At 48.3% G+C, this 19,654-nt stretch overlaps 9 protein-coding genes across 10 annotated transcripts; 1 reads left to right on the forward strand and 8 right to left on the reverse strand.

Moving 5' to 3' along the window:
• Window positions 1-43: 43 nt before the first annotated feature.
• On the reverse strand, window positions 44-1,712 carry BDBG_01537 (uncharacterized protein). The gene is made up of 2 exons (XM_002628583.2): window positions 1,343-1,712; window positions 44-1,220 (listed from the first exon to the last, which is right to left on the reverse strand). The coding sequence occupies exons 1-2, from the start codon at window positions 1,467-1,469 to the stop codon at window positions 106-108; spliced, it is 1,242 nt and encodes a 413-aa protein (XP_002628629.1). The 5' UTR covers window positions 1,470-1,712; the 3' UTR covers window positions 44-105.
• A 113-nt stretch (window positions 1,713-1,825) lies between these two features.
• On the reverse strand, window positions 1,826-3,316 carry BDBG_01538 (protein fmp52-2, mitochondrial). Its single transcript, XM_002628584.2, has 2 exons — window positions 2,208-3,316; window positions 1,826-2,096 (listed from the first exon to the last, which is right to left on the reverse strand). Exons 1-2 carry the CDS (start codon window positions 2,758-2,760, stop codon window positions 1,960-1,962), a joined length of 690 nt encoding a protein of 229 aa, XP_002628630.1. The 5' UTR covers window positions 2,761-3,316; the 3' UTR covers window positions 1,826-1,959.
• A 1,241-nt stretch (window positions 3,317-4,557) lies between these two features.
• On the reverse strand, window positions 4,558-5,341 carry BDBG_16409 (uncharacterized protein; the record flags this gene model as incomplete). Its single annotated transcript, XM_031724369.1, has 3 exons — window positions 4,558-4,650; window positions 4,715-4,936; window positions 5,117-5,341. 3 exons carry the CDS (start codon window positions 5,339-5,341, stop codon window positions 4,558-4,560), a joined length of 540 nt encoding a protein of 179 aa, XP_031576538.1.
• Window positions 5,342-6,060: 719 nt separating this feature from the next.
• On the reverse strand, window positions 6,061-6,323 carry BDBG_16410 (uncharacterized protein; the record flags this gene model as incomplete). Its single annotated transcript, XM_031724370.1, has 2 exons — window positions 6,061-6,267; window positions 6,312-6,323. 2 exons carry the CDS (start codon window positions 6,321-6,323, stop codon window positions 6,061-6,063), a joined length of 219 nt encoding a protein of 72 aa, XP_031576539.1.
• Window positions 6,324-9,145: 2,822 nt separating this feature from the next.
• Window positions 9,146-11,489, reverse strand: BDBG_01539 (sulfite oxidase). The gene is made up of 5 exons (XM_002628585.2): window positions 11,358-11,489; window positions 11,128-11,293; window positions 10,926-10,990; window positions 10,182-10,722; window positions 9,146-10,109 (listed from the first exon to the last, which is right to left on the reverse strand). The coding sequence occupies exons 2-5, from the start codon at window positions 11,134-11,136 to the stop codon at window positions 9,504-9,506; spliced, it is 1,221 nt and encodes a 406-aa protein (XP_002628631.1). The 5' UTR covers window positions 11,137-11,293; window positions 11,358-11,489; the 3' UTR covers window positions 9,146-9,503.
• A 155-nt stretch (window positions 11,490-11,644) lies between these two features.
• Window positions 11,645-13,402, reverse strand: BDBG_01540 (mitochondrial import inner membrane translocase subunit tim22). Its single transcript, XM_002628586.2, has 3 exons — window positions 12,891-13,402; window positions 12,670-12,765; window positions 11,645-12,543 (listed from the first exon to the last, which is right to left on the reverse strand). The coding sequence occupies exons 1-3, from the start codon at window positions 13,011-13,013 to the stop codon at window positions 12,211-12,213; spliced, it is 552 nt and encodes a 183-aa protein (XP_002628632.1). The 5' UTR covers window positions 13,014-13,402; the 3' UTR covers window positions 11,645-12,210.
• A 92-nt stretch (window positions 13,403-13,494) lies between these two features.
• On the reverse strand, window positions 13,495-16,249 carry BDBG_01541. Of its 2 annotated transcripts, XM_031720379.1 has the most exons (3): window positions 14,840-16,249; window positions 14,524-14,768; window positions 13,495-14,429 (listed from the first exon to the last, which is right to left on the reverse strand). In XM_031720379.1, exons 1-2 carry the CDS (start codon window positions 16,062-16,064, stop codon window positions 14,656-14,658), a joined length of 1,338 nt encoding a protein of 445 aa, XP_031576541.1. In that variant the 5' UTR covers window positions 16,065-16,249; the 3' UTR covers window positions 13,495-14,429; window positions 14,524-14,655. The 2 variants fall into 2 exon arrangements, with proteins under 2 accessions (XP_031576541.1, XP_031576540.1); XM_031720378.1 differs by having other exon boundaries at window positions 14,524-16,249.
• Window positions 16,250-16,561: 312 nt separating this feature from the next.
• On the forward strand, window positions 16,562-16,921 carry BDBG_16411 (uncharacterized protein; the record flags this gene model as incomplete). The annotated part of the gene is made up of 1 exon (XM_031724371.1): window positions 16,562-16,921. The coding sequence occupies one exon, from the start codon at window positions 16,562-16,564 to the stop codon at window positions 16,919-16,921; it is 360 nt and encodes a 119-aa protein (XP_031576542.1).
• Window positions 16,922-17,487: 566 nt separating this feature from the next.
• BDBG_01542 (uncharacterized protein) lies at window positions 17,488-18,393 on the reverse strand (the record flags this gene model as incomplete). The annotated part of the gene is made up of 2 exons (XM_002628588.2): window positions 17,488-17,777; window positions 17,856-18,393. 2 exons carry the CDS (start codon window positions 18,391-18,393, stop codon window positions 17,488-17,490), a joined length of 828 nt encoding a protein of 275 aa, XP_002628634.1.
• Between the last annotated feature and the right edge of the window lie 1,261 nt (window positions 18,394-19,654).

Below are 19,654 nucleotides of genomic sequence, written 5' to 3' on the forward strand. Positions count from 1 at the left end.
AGTTCAATCTAAAGTAGAACTAATGAATTAATAGATTTTATAATGATAATTGATTAAATAATTATTTCTTCTGTGTTAAATTCGGTTTTTTCAGCAATCTAGACATTAACTGTGACTCTGTGATGGAGCGTCTCCTCTGATACTACGCCACCACTCGCTTTGCCGCACGAGTTCGCCATCTTCACCGCCCAGCAAAGGCCAGTATTTTTTCAAAAACCACATCTTTGCTTCCCAACTTCGAGCGTCCCATGGCGTACCTGTCGAAATAGGCTTAGTAGAAACCTGTCGATCCTTTTTCCCTATACCGCCACTGCCCCAACACACCAATCCGGCAAGCATGTCATGGAAAAACTCATCCTTGTCAATCTCTTCCTGGTGTGTAATGAGATTGTTCCGTAGTGTTGGGAAGGGTAGGATATCAATGTACGGGTGATGTTGGACGGTGATTTGTTCGATGCTCGGTCTCAGATCCGGTTTCAGGGTGCTGAATACCCTTTGGACTGTACAGATCGTGTTCGTTTTGGCTGTATCGTCGTCCGAATCCAAACCCGAGCTGGGCCAGAAGAATGGTGAGAGAGAGTTGTCGGTACAGATCATCTCCTCAGTAAGGCCAACATGCATTCCGATAGTATACAGTGCAGATACAGTGCATACTATTTCGATGCGTATATTGCTAGCATATGGATCTAGTGTGGCTATATCCGGCCTAAATTTTAGTATCCTAATTTCCTCAAAGTTGAATGGACCAGCGCCTTTTGTCCGTAGCTGCAGGTGTGAGACAGAGCAGCCGCACTTAATGGTGGTCGTCCAGTATGGATTCAGCGCGCCATTGGATTTATGGTTAATGAGAAGCGAGGAGAGGCCTATAAAGCTCGTAGAATCCCACGTGCCCAATGCCGTCGAGGTGCTATCTGGCTGTGGAACATGCGCCTCTGAATCATGTATGCTCCGCGCCGCTCCATCTTCCTCTAACCGTGGGAAAAGGTATTGACATTCTCCTGGAGTCACTACAGATGAATTGGAACCTGATGTACCTGAATCGGCATAGGGTAGCGGAACCATTCCAGTTGTATTGGGCGAAGTGCTATAGCTGCATGAGCTATCTGTTGTGACATCAGATGGACCCGCGTGTGTAACGGTTTCTGCCTCAATAGCATGGCTCTGCGTGACAGATGCAGCAAGTCCTTCAAGGCGATTGAGCCGCGCACGTAGCTTTTCTCCTAGGCAAACGATCAGTACTCGCTTTCGTGCCCCTTGAGAGAGGTTCCAGCGCCTCCATTCTGCAACCTGTTGACACGCTGGCCAGACGCTAGAGGAGGCTGGGCCGGATGGAGCTACTCACGGTACTTTCGTTGTGCTTTAACATTCTGCTGTCGTCTCTTTTCCATGTCACGGCGGACAGGCTTTCGTTTCGTCTTCGGCCCACTCCCACCCCGCGGCTCATTTTCTTGAGCATGTCGTTGCATCATCAAGTCGCCGAGACGATCGGATACAGTAACGGGTGATACCCTAAGCTGTGGAATCGAGAGAAAAGCTAGAGGAATGCGAAGGTACTGTACGTGCGGTGTGATCCTAATACATGGCTAATGTCAGCCATTTTATATGCTGATATCCAGGCAGAACATTCGCGGCTTGGTGGCTGCCTTAGGCTGCGCTAGAGTGTCGGAGAGTAAGGATTTAGCCCAATGAACGAGCACATGGATGGGCCGTCGAGTCGAGCCGGAGGAGGCCAATTCTATTTTCATTTCTTTCCCCTAAAATGTTTCTTTACTCTTGCTAATATAATCGTATGGTGACACCCCGCTACACGAGGTTGAAAAACAAGGACCAACGTTGTATACACGACTTTCTGATTATTAGAATGTTTTGTTCATATTATTTAGCTATTATGATTATAGTATTTAGGCGTAGCCCCAGTGCAAAATTGATCACTGCCAAAGCATATAGTTATACAGTTGTTTATTGCTTCCACTCGTCTCTGCCATACTTGACGATATCGGCCATTTCCAAAACCCAGTACTTTGAGGGAGCTTTGCCCTCTTCAGCCATGCGAGCAGCTGCTACAGCGGCTCTACCAATAGTAGTTTGATCCTGACCTACAGTGATCACATAAGTTAGGATTTCGAACAAAAAAAATCATTGAAATAAATAATAATTCATCCCCCCCGCGGGGGGGGGGGAGGAGGGAGGGGGTGTGTGTGTCATACCTATCATATCCTGGACGCCCTGTCCAAACACGCTCAACCATTCTACGGCGCGCTCCATGAGCAAGGTTTTGTTTGTGTCCCTGTGGATGATCATTCCCGGCCTCAGGATAATAGCATGCTCGAAACCGACGTCGCGGATGGCATCCTCCACTCCAATCTTCATTTTCGAGTACGGCAGGTAGCGCGACGGGAACCCTCTGGTCCCGCCGCTGGAGATGAACACATATGTCTTCGCTCCAGCTGCCTTGGCTGCTTTCGCGTTCTCTATGCACAGGTCATGATCGATTTTCCACTGGTTCTGGATTCCGCCGGCTGCCGCTCTTGTGGTGCCGATTGCATTGAAGAACACTGATGGCTTGGGGGTGAGGGAGGGGATCAAGGCGACCCATTTTGAGCTATCGGCTTCTTCGATGGCTTGGAGCTTGGGCGACTGAGCGTTCGGTAGTCTCCTTGAGATAGTTTTGACAGCTGAGAATGCATCTATGGAGAGGACTGTTGCGAGGATTTGAGAGCCCACCGCTCCAGTACACCCGAAGACTGCTGCTGTAGCCATGGTTTGGAGATTTTGGGGATATATTTGGATGTGTTTCTCTGACTGCACTGTACGGGGTGTCTGATGGGTTCTGTGTCAAATAGGACGATTACTGGTGAGGTGAGATGAGAAGAAAGAGGATGAAAATGCAAGAAATTCAAGTTATATAGTCCGCAGAACGAATGATAGCTAATGGATACGTCACAGTCACAGCCTAGAAACTCAAAAGCGCCAGTTCCACCGCAACCCTAACAAAGCTATGTGGCTGTGTGAGCCATTGCAAACCGCCAAGAACAGGCTGGATATCAACGACGACGACGACGGAGTAATAACAACACCGACCATCACGTAGCAACATCCAGGATATCCATGTCTTCATGTCTTCAATATTATTGGCTGCTGACACGACTGCGGACTCCCTTAAATGTCACAATCTGCCAGCTCGTCACCAGCGAAGTAAGCTATTAACCCATCTTATAAAGTTAAGTCTCGGAATCTGATTCCGCTTCGCTTTTTGCTCTATTTTATTACTCGCTGCCCGGGCCAGGGTTCGAGACGGGCGGATGGCGAGATTAAGAGCCTTTTTTTTCCTTTTCTATAATATGTCGCTTCGCTTTCATTAATAATTGTTCAGCTAGTGTTGTTGTCTCTCATGTTTCATCTACTCTAATTTTATTTTATTCGATATTAACCAGTCATTTTAGTTATTCATTTTTCAGTCATATTATCCCCCTTGACAAGCAGCTGCAAATAAGAGAGAATGAAAGGGAAAACGGCACGTGTTACATGTCATGGACCTGAAATCTGACGATAACCAAACCCCCTTAAATTAAATGATTGGGTACAGTAACTTATATAAACAACTATCATCTCAACTTGAGCAATGGGAATACAAAGTGAAAGCTAACATGGAATCTCTGATAGGTTAAAACAAGATTTGGTATGTTCATATTAGCGACACAAGCACAGTTAGTGAGGAATCGACCGGCAAACACTTGTCTTCATTGGGGTTCGGCTTTGCGGCATCTGTCAAGTTAGTAATTTTAACTAGCCGGGCTGAGATTCCAATAATAGCCCTGGTAGGAGCTGTACATAGACAATCTGTTCATTGCTTCATGTGGGGATTTGCAGGTCACCGAGGATATAGCTGAGCTTAGATGGGATTGGGATTGCAGGAGAGGTAAGTTAATGTGTCTGGCCATTGAGTGGGGTTGGTTAATAACTACAGTCTGGTTGGTACGTTCCGATTGGCCGTCGGTTTGAGGGTGCCATGCAGTGGATTACTGTGATGAACCCAATTCAGATCTTGTGGTCGTCAGGACAGAGATACAGAATCGTCCATAATCATCTCTAATGCTCAGTTTCCCACTCCAATCCCTAAGAGGGGAATAGGTATAGGATTGACGAAGCTCAGAATGCCCCCTTTTGTGCAGTAAAATTCAGAAGATGTAACTTTCCAATAAGATTGTTATGGCACAGGAGATATTAGGAATATTCAAAGGCAATAACCTGCAGTGAACATGAGCCATTCCATTTTATGACATAGTCAACATATGGAAGGTCAAGCCCCTCACTGCGGGCTGAGGTAGCCACCACGCCGGGGATCTGACCAGCCCTCAGCGGCAGGCAAGTTATATCTGAACCTACGGTGTCAAAACCAGCAGGTTATGATAATGGCGCGCATCATTTTTGAGAGTAATTCCTTTGATATCAGAGAATGAAGGTTAAAGAACAAAGGACAAGAAAACTGCAAAGGAGAGGAACACTTTTCTCTCAACGACGAAGTACAGTCCCCTTCATGTACTGAACTGCATACATTCACGTGCATGCAATCTGACATGTGGGGGAGGGTGTAACGACGCGACCTAGCGAGCCTGGATGTGAGTAGGGGCGTTCAAAGCCAAGCGCAAGCTGGAGAAGCTCATGGCGAGGAAACTGGACAGCGTAAAACAGTCAAAACAAGCAGAATACTTACGACCACGACCGCAGGTAGCAGCCTCACGAAGCTTGGATTGGTGGCCGGTAGGCATAGCGGGCGTAGAATCGATGGTTCGAATCCGTCCGAGATTACAATTGCGTATCCATCACGTAGGTGTGAAAGGGCCAAGACGCAACTGTCGGCCATGCGGACTGGAAGAATATCGGAGGCATCTAGGAGAGATTCCCGACCGTTGGTGAAGCTGAGATGGAACACCGGCTAGGTTCATGAGGTGACGGCATCATTGCAGTCGGTACAGCCATCCTTGACGACAAATCCAACGGCGCGCACTCGTGAATTTTCACTGGGATTTGTTCCGGTATAAATATGCTAGGGTTTTATTCAAACACCTGCATTATGTGCCGTTGGGTGTCTCAAAACACATTTGCAAAATCTCACCAGTGGCTGGTGGCGGATGAGAACACAATTAGGGAAGGATATATCATTGGTTTGTGATAAATCTTCGTCCTGCCCTCTAGTATCACAAACTCGCTGGGCTTCGGCCGCTGGAGGTTTGTTAAGTTGTATGGTATAGTTGATAGGGTTAATAGCTGCCACTGCACCGGGGAGTCGAATGTCAGGTAACGAGTGATTCGGAACCGACATCATCCTGTAACACCCCATGCGAGCGAAAACTTCTTATAAAGGAGCCAAGTGAAAAGAGAGAAGATATCAATAATATTATATCAGCTGATGCTGCATTAGGAGGGAGACACCTCACAACATATTTAACTTATGTAATGACAGTATATCATTAAGACATTGCTGGTCACTTTAATAAGTGTAAAATAGAGGGTTCTGAACTCTTTCAAGTTGCTGATGGGATCATTTCAGGTACTATCATGTTTGATGTTGAGGGCTGTCTTTTCTACCACTGTGTAGAATGCTAAGCTAGATGAATGACAGAGTAAAAGTTGGTTCAGTGAACAACCTCGTCAATGAAGAGTAGATCTAGACTCTCTTCTAGCTCTGAGATGGCGGTCACTGCTGAGATGTGATAAAATCCAGACACTGAAATGAGAACATCGAAATTTTGTAACCCTCCTTGTCGGAATTGAACATATCGATGGTATCCTCATGCTCGTCCAGTGTTCTACCCTCGTGTATGGTGGGAATTTCAACCTTAAGGCATCGGTTAGCAGTTGAGAAAGCACTATTGAAGTTGCGGGGCCTCTCGGGGTAACGAACGTTGTACTACTAATTTCAGCTGCGTAGCCACGAGTACCTAGAAGTCGTTGAGGCGGACGGTTTTTTGGAGGCCATCCGACGTGGGTCGTGTATCTTATCATTATGCTGCCAACTTTGAAAGCTCTCCAAATATCCTCTTTACAGTTGTCACGTCCTTATGCGTCAGGCCCCAGTTGACCACCTTCGCTCCGCGTGTTCTCTGCGTTCTCTGCGGTGGATCCTCTTGCATTATTATAGATCATTTCGTTGCTGATTTGGGTGGAGGTTGTCGCCTGTGCATTCCACAGGACCCAAGGAAGGATATATGATTGACGCTCAGGGACACCCCGCCTATGATCATGGCCGGTCTCAAGTGCAAACAGCTGTAAATTTTCGATTTGACAGGAGTACATGTACATGTACATACGACACTGCCCATTCTGTTGACTTAATGCTACCAATTATTTGATGACCTGGGTCAAGAAGTCGGGCCCGCTGATAAAATAAAGAATATCAGGGGAAGTGGCTAGAGGACATTAGATTGGTGAGACGTCCACTCCGCCTTCTGAGGGACCTGGCTGACACCCCGAAATGATACCTGAAGACATGGTGACAGTGAACAGTGACGGGATGGGATCACTCAGACAGCCCTCCCTTTAGAAATAGGCTAACCCGCGCAAGAATGTCGAGATTCAGAAGCTAGGGGAACCGGATACACATAACCCCCGAAAAGTGTGGATTATTGTGGGAGTTTGGGGTCTTTGGCTATAGCAGGAGTATTTTTCAGTGAAACGGACGATTGTTAATAGCCGCTTTTTGTAGGTGTTTTCCCTCGGTGGGAAATTGGCCTTATGAACTATAAGATCCGTGCATGGCAGGTTATCAAGAGAGACTCCGTCTAGGTATCGATACGGATATAAAAGTTTATCAAAATTGAGTCTTAACTCGGCCGGTGATAAGGTCCTAGCGTGATCTTGCTTCCAGCTAACCATACTTCTAGTTCTTCTTTAGAAAGGCTGCAAGATTGCTTGAGCCTCGCCCACCCAATCCTCGGGAAGAGACCGTCTCGGAGGGATTGGTATAGGTCTTCAGAAGTCTCCAGTCCTCTGTACGCAGTCGAGGCAGGCATACCTCCCCCGTTGATTATGGGTGGTCAAAAGACAAAAATTAAAAGTAAGCTGGGTAAAACAAAGAATATCAAGGGGGTCTTTGCGAGAGCTCCAGCAGATAATATGTATCCAGACAGTTAAATACCGCAAGTATATACAAAGTTGAGTCACGATAGACACCCGTCCCATCTTCGATAGATATTATACCCGTCTCAGCACGCTGTTCCATTTCCCACGTTTGATCAAAATCAGCGGCCCATAGTTGTCTGGGTTCTCGAACAGAGGTGGTGGAACGCATGGTAGGTTTGTCTCGCGTAAGTGGTGTGATGGTAAACGGTGACGATCTTGGCGTATACAAAGTCCATGACAGTCTCTCGTTGGAACAGAGCGGTAGAATTGTAACAGTGAATGGCAGCATCATTGACAGGGCCATTCGCTGAAGCAGTAACGAGGACTTGATGGTTTTCGTGAGGGAAGTTTTTGGTGGGGAACAAGCTTCTCCCTCAGAAAGAGGAGCAGCAGCAGCAAAAGCATCAGAAGGTGAAGATTCAGGTTCAGAAGAAACCAATCCCAATCCAAACACAGGCCCCAATCGAGAACTAGACACATCTATGTGATACCCCGATGATCCGGTTTCCCTAACTCGTTGAAAATACCCCGCAGTCTCCAGGTTCTTGAGGGGCTAGACGTCGGCGAGCCAGGTGTCTAGCCCTTCTTAGAAATAGCGGATAATGGGAGTGTCACCAGTTTTAATAGTGTGCAGGAGATTTATCTTCTGCGAAGTATGAGATACTACTTTGCACCGATTAACGGAAGAAGAGACTGGAAAATAATCCAATAAGTGGTGCCAGTTCCTGGTGGCCCACGATAAAAGCCGACACCACCAGTGAGTCATGTGAGACTGTTAAAGGCGAGTTGCTGATCGATATTGAAATTGGCAGTGCGAAGAACATTGTTGATACGCTGTAGACGTTCACGCGATTTCATCGTATCTTTTCATAAATGTTGACACGAGGCAACTCTCTGGCATGGAGGTCGTTTGCAAATAGGATCTGATACATGTTAACTTGCCGAAGGGGAGCGCTGCGAATGGGTGCTTGAAAGGCATGATAGCTGGCGAGCTGTTGGCGAAATGACCGGTTAGAGTACTGGATATGGCCCGAAACCTACCGGGAAGGCTGCGAGATTCTGCAATTACGCTGCGAAGATCGTGCTAACAGAGGTAACAAGCTTGATCATTCTAAGATCCGCCGTTATATGATGGAAGGCTACCTAAGGATAGACGGATTAGTCTCTGACACGTAGATGGTGGTAGCAAGTTTCCCTCGCATAGTGATATCACGTAAACGCTTATTTTTTAACCGGTCTCATAGAAGCAGGTTGCCGATTTCAACGTATATAAAACGCCCTTACAATCTCGCTCGTTGGAAAAGAACGCCCATCCCAGCCCATTCAATCTATACAGACATCTCAGTCACCTCACCGGATGACGTACCAGTGCCAGCCAGAATTTGAATTGAAGAGACGTTCCCCCCTCTTCACAGCTGCATCTCCATCCTGATGATCGATATGGGTGGGGCACGGAAGCGAGGAGAGTTCAGCAGGGTTCAGTGATTGCAAGATGACTGGTATCCACTGCCTCGCGACGAGGAATGTGCCAGGTGATGGGGAGGGAGAACCTTGGTAATTCCTGAATAGTTAAGATGAAGTTAATGGTCCTAGATTTCCACGGCAACTTAGCTAGGACGTGGATTTCCGAGTCCCTGCAAACGGGGAACAACATTAAGAATCAATCGAAAAACTCGCATGTGAATATATGGTACGATGCCACTTGAACGAGTGTGCTGGCTGCGGGAGAGGGAATTGAATAATAGAGCCTGAACAAATCAACAGGCTGATGAATGTCTAGAAGTAAAGCAAAGCAAGCTCATCTAGTCTTTATCATGTAAAGTAACGAGGTATAGCCGTTCACAAGGAGCAGGTTTTCTCTCTATGAAAGTAAACAGACAGAGAGAGAGGCAGACATTGTATATTTCGGGAAGAGTGTGTATTAAGAAGCCAAGGGAAGATATGGGGACAGGGGAGTGGAAGATTAGGACAGGGACAAGACTGAGAGACATGAGTAGTTTGATAGGGAGCCGGCTCAGTCAACTTTTTTTTTTTTTCTTTTTTTTTTTTCATCACTGAGTGGAGAGTGGGCAAGAAGTCTGGGGTGAGGAGGTAGTTGAACAGCCATAAATATAGAATAGAAATATGAGGTGAAAAAGAACGTGAAAGGCTAAAAGGGAGCGCAAAAAGTTGGCACGGCACGGGCTGGGGTCATTGGTCATCACAAACGGAACAGAACAAGGAAGGACAGGAGCAGGAGAGGCAGGGTAATCAATAAGAAAACCCAGAAGCACGCGCAAAGGGGCATCCGACAAACTCCAAGCAACAACCATAAAGAGAAGAAAGAAAGAGAGAAAGAAAAGAAAGAAAGAAAGAAAGAAAAGATAAGGAACAGAACACGCTCAAACCACAGAGACATTCCACGACGCCCCATACCCACAATATCCTACCCCGCGCAAATTCCACGGCGATGTCTGCTGCTGTGTATTCCCACCCGCATCCGTCGCGCGACTGTAGATCGTCAAATCCCGCCCCTTCTCCACCGGCACCTCCGCCCTCCACAACACCCACGCCCACTTACTTCCTCCCTTATTAAAACTCTCCGCGCCATGATTTAGCTCAGCATCAACCCACGTCTTCCCGCCGTCGGCTGAAACCTCAACACGCGTCACGGGGCCCTCAGCGCCGTGCGGGACAGCAAAGCCTTTCACCTCTAGCTTGCCCGAGGGCGGGCGGCGGACGGTCTCGTCGTCACCGGGGACCGCGACGACGGAGTTGACGGGCATGCATTGCATGGCGGGCACCTTGGGCCAGTAGGACTCGGCGATTTCCCAGGTGGTGGCTTCTGGGGGCAGGATCTTGTAGTCGTGCTGCTGGTAGAAGTTGGGGGATTCGTGGGGGCCGACGGAGATGGTGTCGAGCCATTTTACCCAGCGGGCGCCGGCGACGCCGGGGGCAACGACGCGGACGGGGTAGCCGTAGGCGGGTTGAAGGGGTTCGCCGTTCATCTGGGAGTTGTGGATTGTTAGTTTGTCTATAAAATTTTAGTTATGATAATATGTGGAAATGAATTTCCTTACCTCCAGGGCTAGAATCACCTCCCTATCCAAGGCCATGGCTCTCCATAGCTCAATGCTGGCGCCATAGTAGCTGTCATCTTCACACTGCAGTTGATCGCAGGTAAAGGAAACATACATCTCGGGCAGCTTCTGACTACAAAAATGGCCGTTGAGCCCCTTAAGCCGGGTAACGGCGCCATTAGTCATTCCCTTCGTATTCTCAGCAACATCATCACTATTGGTCGTATATCCCTTCACGCCAGCCTTGAGCAGCACATCGCGCAACCTAGGACCCCTCCAGGCGCAGTTCATAATGGCGCCATCCATCCAGTCCAGCCCCACCACCTCCTTGAGCTTGGTGCGCATGGTATGGCGACGGTTCCCGGCGCACTGCAGAGCCGCCAGCACCTCATGCTGGGGGAAGTCATGGCGCAGCTGGTCTATGGATAGGCGGAGAGGGTTGGCGACGTCCCCACCGACGGAGACGACATGGGTGGCCGCGTCGAGGTCTGGGATGGCGCTGTGGTTGCGGTTGTAGGCATCTGGGGCCGGGGTGAGGAAGCTGAGTGGTGCAATATATGTTAGCTGGGTGGATTGTCGCATGTAAGAGGTTATGTGGATGTATGTAGATGTATGGTGATAGGCAGGTTTGTCGCAGCTTGGGTTGAGGTGATGCGCCACACAAAGCACGCAATCGGGGCTAGCAGGGGAACCACCAAGAAGGAGACGACGGCAATGCTGATAAATAAATGGACGGGGCCTTACCTAGACACCAGCTCACGCAGGGGAGCTTCACGGTTCAGGGGCTTCTCGGGCAGCGGATTGCGCGTCTAGAAGGGCGTTAGTTAGACGATGCCGGGCCCGATAGGATAGGATAGGATAGGATAGGATAGGGCTGAAGATGGAAGAATGATGATTTTGCAGCCGTTCGCAGTACATATGTTGTACACAGCAGGGAAACACTTACAGAGATCATCGTCGAATAATAATAATAATAATATCTTTTTCTTCCTTTCTTTGTTCCTATATTCCCCTTTCCCCAATACAATTTCTTTCTTTGATAACAAAATAAAAAATAAAACGTTGTTGATATCCCAACTCACCCAACCAGGTGGCAAAAGGCGGAGGATTGACTTGGGGAAAATCACAAAAATAAGCTCGGGCTCGGGCTCGGCCGAAAGGCAGTTAAATACTAACTTTATCTATCCGAGTAATAATAACTCCTTTCAGATCAACCACGCAATGTCCAGGCTGAAGCACACAATATACAGGCTGCAAGGGGGGTTCTCTCGTAATTGCACGGTGACTGTTGTTGTGTTTTTCGGCGACGATGGCGGGTGTGTCTCTTCCGTCCATATGTCTGTCTCTATATCTCTCTCCCCCGGCGCCGCTCGCGGTTATGGACGGCAGATCCTATTTTCCCCTCACCAGGACAGATTGTATCCATCATATCATGGTCTGATGCGACACGCTGGATGGGCGGGAGAAATTCGGCGTTTTGTATTCAGAACTAGGATATATATTGAAAGCCACAAGCAGCTTGCAGCTTTGCTTGGGCAGGATGTGTCAATCAGCCTACGAAAAAATATACACTATTCTGTCTCCTTTTTTATTTCCTAATCATCAACTCTTCTATCGTACATGTTACATACATTCATACACACATTCTCCTAGAAATACAAGCTAGCGTGCACCCTCCATCCCCATCTCTCCGTATATCCATCCATAAATGAGTCGGGATTCTTCTCTTATCTCCGCCAGACGAGACGGCCGATCCCACAGTGTTGGTATCAGAATCACTCCAACCCTTCCAAGTTACCCAATCTTTCAGAGTAACGAGGCGACGATAATCCCAAGAATTGAAGAAAAGAGGTAAAAAATAAAAATCAAAAAAAAAATCAAAAATCAAAAGGAACGCCCGTAAATGCACCCAAAACAACCCTCTAGATAAAACATTAAGCAAGAAAGCAAAGCTTAACGTATATAACCCCCCCAAAACACAACGCCAGTAAAAAAAGAAAGGACCATATCAGGAGAAACCTCCCCCAATCTAATCCGACGGCTGCCTCATCCACGCATCAATCGCCGCACTAAACGCTGCAAACCCAGCACACCCCAGCATTGCCGCCTGCGGCCCCGCCTTCGCCCCCAGCACCCCGCCGGTAATACAACCCGCCGCAACCCCGTTCGCCAGATCGTTCTTCGCTCGCAGCCCTTCAATGCAGCACTCCGTCCCGCTGAAGATGGCGCCGACGACGGCAAAGTTTCTCGCGGAGCTGTAGGAGCGGCTGCCCATGTCTTTGAAGCCACGCCGGAGTTGTTCGCGGACGGGCAGTGTGGAGAGTTCGCGGCCTTGCGGGGTTAGGGGGGTGTCGTAGGACATCTGGGGTTTTGGTTAGTGGGTGTTGTTTATTATGGTATGGATAGGGGGGGGGGGGGGGGAGGGGAGGGAGGATGGAATATGGGGTATCATGTGGTGTGGTGTGGTATGGACTATGGAATAACGTACACTGCTCATGAATAAACCAAAAGCACCGCCGAGCGCGAAGCCCATGCCGCCCGCCATGACGGATTTGACGGGGCAGGATTCCATTGCCGCTTGGATCTATTGCGTATCATAATCAGTTTAGTTAGCTAGCGGTCCTCCATATATATATACATCTATCCACATAAAGATATCCCATGTCGAAATAACGAAAGAAGAAAAGAAAAGGGCAAGATCACACTCACCGTCTTCACCATCGCGGCTTCCTGGCCACTCATCCCCGCCGTACTGGCTCCTCCAATCCCCATTCCCGCCGCCACCGTCGACGCGGCCGCGGAGCTACCCCCGCCGAAGCCTGGGAAACTCATCGTGCGTGATTGTGATTATGATTATGTATATTGTATTTTGTGTTTGCTACCCCCGATCGGACTGGGGTGTTTAGCAGATCCTATCCTCCGGCCGTTTTCGCTGGGGTATCCGGTATCCTATCTTTGCCGGGTACTTTGAGAATGGTTGTCCGGGTTTTGGTTTTTTGGTTTTTTTTTTTTTTTTCGATTCTGTATGGTATGTGAGTAACGAGGAATAGGATATTATAAGATAGGCAGATAGATTAGGAGAGTAGAGAAAGATTACAAGAGAGAGATATACAGCTGGCTGTATAATTAATTGCCTTCTCTCCGTTATCCAGACCCAGGCGCAGGTAAGAATAGTAAGTAATATTTACCTCGAGCTGCTCGTCCAGGTTGCTTGGTCGAGCCGCCGAGGAAAAAATAAAAAGTATTGATGCCAAGCCTTCGGGGATTACGGCGGAGTGGACGGGCATATGACGAAATGTCACGTGCTATTTACGGCAGCATAGGATAGGGCAAGAAAGTGACAATCTATCATCATCATTAAATAAAAGCTCCGGGTAAAATACTTCCCATAAATATATATACAGAAGGGAAACAAATACCTCCCCAAACTCATGTACCAACTTTGTCCAACATCAAGCTCACTGTACATGAACCAATATACACATAGAATCTAGGCAAAGCTCAACGCGCCACCGAAATCAAGGAAGTAAGGGTGGGAGGGAATCGAAGATGAAACTGGGAAACTTTTGGGGAAAGTAATGGTGAAAGTAGAAAGTAGAAAAAAAGTAAGAAGATATCACAGATAGAAAATAAATGAATGGACCACGTTAGATAGAAGGCGACCCGTGTATATATCTACATGGACAGAGAAAATTAGGCATCTCCCTCCTTCTTTTCTCCATTTCCTTCATTGTGTTGCCTGATTCGTGTAAAGTAAAGGGCCTCGTGGGTAGTTTATAAAAATATTCATAGAAAGAAGGTTAACAAGTAACATCGGATGGCTTGGGTTTGTGGTTCGTGCGCGTGGAGTCTTTTTTTTATATACAAGTTCTGTACAAGGTGTAAACCGCGGCGGAATATGGGCAGGTTATTTCATTAAAGGGGTGACATAGGAAAGAGCAAACAATGAAAAAAGAACCAAAAAAAAGTCAAATAGACATAAGAGACACGTTAACCATTAACCATTAGTCTTCCTTCGCGCCCCTGATGCTAACCCCGTTGGTTTCAGTTGCTTGTTGTTGTTGTTGTTGTCGCTCTTCTGGGGGAGTGAGGCTTCGCTCCCACTCCGCCATTAGGTGGGATGCCGTCCGCGTAAGCTTGGACGGGTGCAATCTGCTGAGCGCGGGCCACGGGATGCTGTCTGATATAGTCTTGTTGGAGTCTGCGCTTTGCTCGTCCTTAGTGGTCGGCGATGTGTGGTTCGTGAAACTATTAGATTGTTAGATTTGCTATCAAACAAGGAAGGGGTGGAAAGCAAAATCTCCACGTAGTTAGACAGGACTCGAGGTTTTAATTGACTGACCTTGAGCTAGTGCTCGGACTGCTGGCATCGGTGGATGGAGAGTGGTCTCGGTTAGAATGGAACGTTGAGCTGCTGGAAGACGGGGTGTGCGAAGCCTTCGATTGGCTGGGGGTATCCCACATATCCCAATTCTCATCTGCGTCCAGAAGGTTCGAGTCTTCTGGATCTTGCCCCTGCTGGGGCTGTTGTTTGCCTCTGCTGGGGCAGCTGGGGTTTTCGGCGTCTTGGGGGGACTTTGTTGTCCTCTGGTCAGGAGTATCAATGCCGAATTCACTCCAAAATGATATCTCTTGAGCTTTTGACGTTGAATCATTACCGGATGTTGAATTTGCATTTGTCACTCTGCCCCGCGGGGTTGTGGATCTTCCCGTCCTTGTCAAGGCTACCGATCCGTCATCCCTCTTTGAAGTTCCCCGCTGGCCAGACTGCACGGCGTGTGCGGTAGACCGGGACTCCGTGCCGTTGATTCCCTCCTCTCCAACTGTAGCCTGTCTGATGTCTTCAATGAACGTCCACAGGCCCTCTCTGAAATCCGAGGCCATTTGTCGACCTGTTTTCATAAGTACCTCTGCGGTCACGTCTTGAGCGATTGGTGGCAAAGTGCGGCGCCACTGGGCTTTTTGTTCTGCTGTGGCAGGGGCGGCGCAGCGTGCATTCGCGGGTTTTATACCATCACTGCGATCAACAGAGGGTAATGTCGCAGATCTCGGATATCTCGATGGTCGAGAACTCGCAGTTTGAGTTTGTCCGTCTACATCTTTTGGCTGAGGAAACGAGTGTTTCAATTCCGCATTGTTCATATTACCGGATAGCAATGAAAGCGTCCTGGTGTGTTTGGAGCCCCGGAAAACCGTCCTACCTTTCGCTGATACTGCGGGGGACGGAGGGTCTCCCGGGGATGAGGACTGTGAGTTCCTGTAGCCGTGTCTCCTATCTAGCTCACGGCTCCTCGCATGGGTCTGGTTCGCAACCGTCGTGGCCTCATCGGTCTGGGAAGCATTTGAACCATCCGGAGTATTGGGTTCGGGATGTTTTAGCGGCTTGAGGGGTTCTGCGTGATGCTGTATCTCGATTCTCTTTCTGTCTTTCTCCGCCAGAGCCCATTGGCGTTTGAGCGTCACCAGCTCCGCCTCTGCCTTCTGGAGTTCTTCTCTAAGTTCAAGGACTTTCCGCTCCTGGGCGGCCAAAGCAGTAAGAAAGTCATAGCCATTATTATTTGTATCCAAGAGCAGTGCTGGCGTGGAGATAGATGAACGTCTAGGGGAGGGAATGAGGGAATTCTGGGTCGCCGGGCTCATTACACTCGAGGCAGGGGAGAATTGGTCCGATTGTGTTTGGGAGAGGCCAATCGACGGCGAAACTGTAATTGGGAAATTTAAAGTGAGGCGTTTTGAGTGACGAGAAGCAACATTAGGACGTGCAGGGAGAGACGATCTCTTTGCCTGTCGTGCAGTTTCGAGGGAAGGCGAATGTCCATGTCCGTCATCCGGAGGTTGGGATGGTTGGTGGGCTGGAGCTGGAGCGGTCGAGGCCTCGTCCATGTTTGGTTCCCCGGATTGCTAAAAATCAAAAAGTATATAGGTATAGAGCGTAAGAATAACCAAAGAATGCCATTACCCCTGGACCAAAATCACATCAAACAATACAAAGAAGGACGAATAAACAAAACAAAAACAGGCCGTCAGCTCGTGGTGATAATAATAATAACACTCAGGGTTCATAAAGAAAAGGAGATTGTTTGATTGATCTTCAGGAGCTCAGGAGGCAAAAGCGACGAATGAGGAAGACCCGCTAAGTCCCGTGACACGGGCCAACTCGGCCGCTTCGGGTCTAGCGCCGCATCCGTTGAAACAAAACACGTGACAAACCCTAATCTATTTAAAGAAGAATCATCCGGGGAACCGTTATCGATTATCTAGATCTGTCTTCAACTCTCTTTGTACAGAGTACAGAGTCTTCTAATACTACCACCACGATCAGAGCTCTCGAATTGATCAAAAGTATCGGCACAGTTGGCAATTTGGCAATTTGGCGAAGCATGTCCAGCCTTCAAAGGCTACTAGTATATCATACCTTCACCCTGGAAGGGAAATATCGCGCACTCTGTCTAAATGGATCACAAATATCACCAAGAATGGCGTCAGACATGGAACATGCCGTATTTGCACCTACGTCCCCTTTTCATTCACATTTCGTACTCTGTACAGCAAACTTGCCCCCCAGCTACTCTAGTGTCCGGCGGAATATGAGGGAGCGAAATTATAGGGCCAAGCATGTCAAAACGTGCAATATCTGCCTTCTCGCAGGCCTCAATGGAAATTTTCAAGGGAGCTTAAATGTATTGCTGAGTGCTGTCCATTTGGGTGACAAGTATCCCGTCGCTCAGGCTTGTCTTTGACAGCTCTAGGAACACGGGTTACGGGGGGACGGGATCTCTACCTATGCAATGTTCGATGAGATCGAATTTTTATTCTTCTCGCCTGCTGTAGACAAACCCCATGATACAAATCGTCATCAGAATCCTCCTAGTCGTGGAGGAGTTTTCAAATGCTTCTAGTAATTTTGAGACATAAAGGAATAATAGGCTTGTTTGATATCTCGAACGCCTATATGGCAGTGGACAGCGTGTTTAGCCCATAAAAGGTCCACCAGCCATGAACTTCGCGCATGTGGTCTATGGTTGAGAGGTAGCTAGGAAGAGATAAAACTCAGTTTTTTGATTCTGTGTTGCCGTCGTGCTTGTTGGCTATCCGAAATATTGTCTATATAAACAACTCTATTATTGCCAATCCAGTCATATACTTTTCCAAGCACACCATCATCAGACATCCTTCTGGGATGACGGAAATCTCTCAGCCTGAGAGGGAGCCTGTCGAGTTTGATCTCCAATATATATATATATACATATATATTGAGCCACTATCTTATCTATAGGTCTACAAGTCTATCATATTTACCATAAGATCAAATCTTCATATCCGATGCTGTCTTCCCCTGCGGATCTCTAATCATAATATGCAGTAGTGCATACCCACCCCCATCCCCTTCAGCGTCAATACCATAGTCCGCCAGCTTTATTCGGATAGTGTCCACTGTCCGCCATCCCAACCGCTCATACAGTGGCATCCCCGCCGGCGTGGCTTCAAGGAAGATTCTCGCGTTCTCGGCGTCCGCCTTCTCGATACCCCACTTCAGCAGCCGAGAAGCGTGACCCTGGCGCTCAAACGCGGGACTCGTGGCTATGAGTTCAAGCACTGGTGTGGTGGTTTGAGGTGTCTTGCGTTAGAATCCCGCATCTGCATATGTATATATATACGCTATTTTCTACATACCGTAATCCTTTTCTTCATCTAAATACTTCTTCCGCCCAGCTACCATCTGCCGTAGAAGCTCAGTGAATAACTCCGGATGGGCTCCCGGCGGCGGGTTGTCCATGAGATATTGCTTCTTCTTCTTATACTCCGGTTCCACCTGTGAGCCACCAGCATCCTTCGGCTTAGGATGCGGAGTTGCAAACCGCGCCCAGGCGGCTACTGTCCGGACGTGAGTGTTGCCCGTAGCATTGCGATTGTTATGATGACTGTTTCTGTCGTGGCTATTGTCCGGGTATCCGGCGCTGGCACGGTCATCCCCGTTATGGAGAGCAGTGCTCTCGGCGACAGGAACGGAAACGATGGTGATTTGGTTCGGGTCTTGTAGATCCTGTTCCTCGCGATCTGTATACCATTTCTCGACAATGGCTTTGCCGCCGCCTTCCCATACAAACGAGTAGCGGGAGAGTGTGCTAGTTTCGAAGGCGTCGGTTTTGATCTTGCCGATTACTGGGGCGTCGGCGGGGGATGTGAGGCGCTCGATTTTGAACGACGTCATTTATTTTTTTATTTTTTTCCTTTGACAATTCTGTTGTCCTGTAACTAGGCTGCGTATGTAATGTAGTGAGTGATGAGTTCGATTTCAATGCTCTTCTTTTTCTTGATTTTTTCAAAAAGGCTGAAACCTAGGAACAGCTGGTCCGTTCGGTATGCCTCGGTCTCCAGAAATAGGCAGAAAGGGTTACCACCACGCCGCGGGGGAACAGGAATACCCGCCAATGTTCCCCGCCGTCTCTCAGGTATGCGTCATATCATACCCACGGAATCCTACCCTCTCGGTTTAGAAAAAGCGTGATTACGAGATCATTGATGATCGTCCTAAGCTCCAACTAGACTTGTCTGCACTATATCAAACTGACCATCGAATGGATATTGGTTGGTCGCTATCTTATCAGGGCCGGATCGGCGCCGGAGATCGATTTCAAACCCTCACGCGCCAGGGTGTGGTTTTTGGATTTCCAGCTCTATACGGCCATATATGTTCCCTGCGTGTCCGCTACCTGACTCTGCGCTCGGCACTTGAAGAATAGTGTATGTTTTGCAGCCGCCTCTCTGGTTCCATGTGAGAAGAACATTGATACATGCTTCCTACCTGTTCTAGATGATGTGCATGGTGGCACTGACTCATGGCTGCAAAGGTGCCACTATAGTTAGTACCGTGCTCTCGTTGCTACCTGACTCGGTCCGTGTAGGGGATGGATGCGCCCCTTTCTCCATGGAGAAAGGAGACGAAGGCGTCTATTATTCAGAGTGAGAACTGAAGTATTTAATACTCAGATAAATAACTAGCTGGTCCGAGGGGGGGTGTTGGGCGTCCCGGGTTGATCGGCCCTTCTACCAGCAGTGCGCTGGTGGTGATTGAGCTCTTTTGCCCCAGTAGAGTAGCCTACATCTTCGGTACTATGTATCCAACTCCCAGAAGGACACATGCCATTTCCTGGTCGCTTCTCTGAACATGCCGTTTACACAAGCCAACAGCGTTGCTTGGGCCTCTAGTCCAAGGCTATTGTTTCTCGCTTGAAGGGTTCAACAATACTAATTATGGCTGGCTGTAGGGAAACCAGGGTGTTGATTTACAACATCACAGCAGCCATAGGGTCCTTATTGGTGAACCTCGGGAAAAAAGAAAAATGTTTCTTCTTCCCCCGTGACACCCCTTCTCTGTGTGAAAATGATGGGGATCCTCTGCGAACAACACCTGCAACCTCCATCTCAAACAGGCTTCCCTGCCTCTGCAAACTGCTCTGATGGTGCCTATG

This window comes from Blastomyces gilchristii, assembly GCF_000003855.2.
Source record: "Blastomyces gilchristii SLH14081 genomic scaffold supercont1.2, whole genome shotgun sequence".
NCBI classification, from domain to species: Eukaryota; Fungi; Ascomycota; class Eurotiomycetes; order Onygenales; family Ajellomycetaceae; genus Blastomyces; species Blastomyces gilchristii.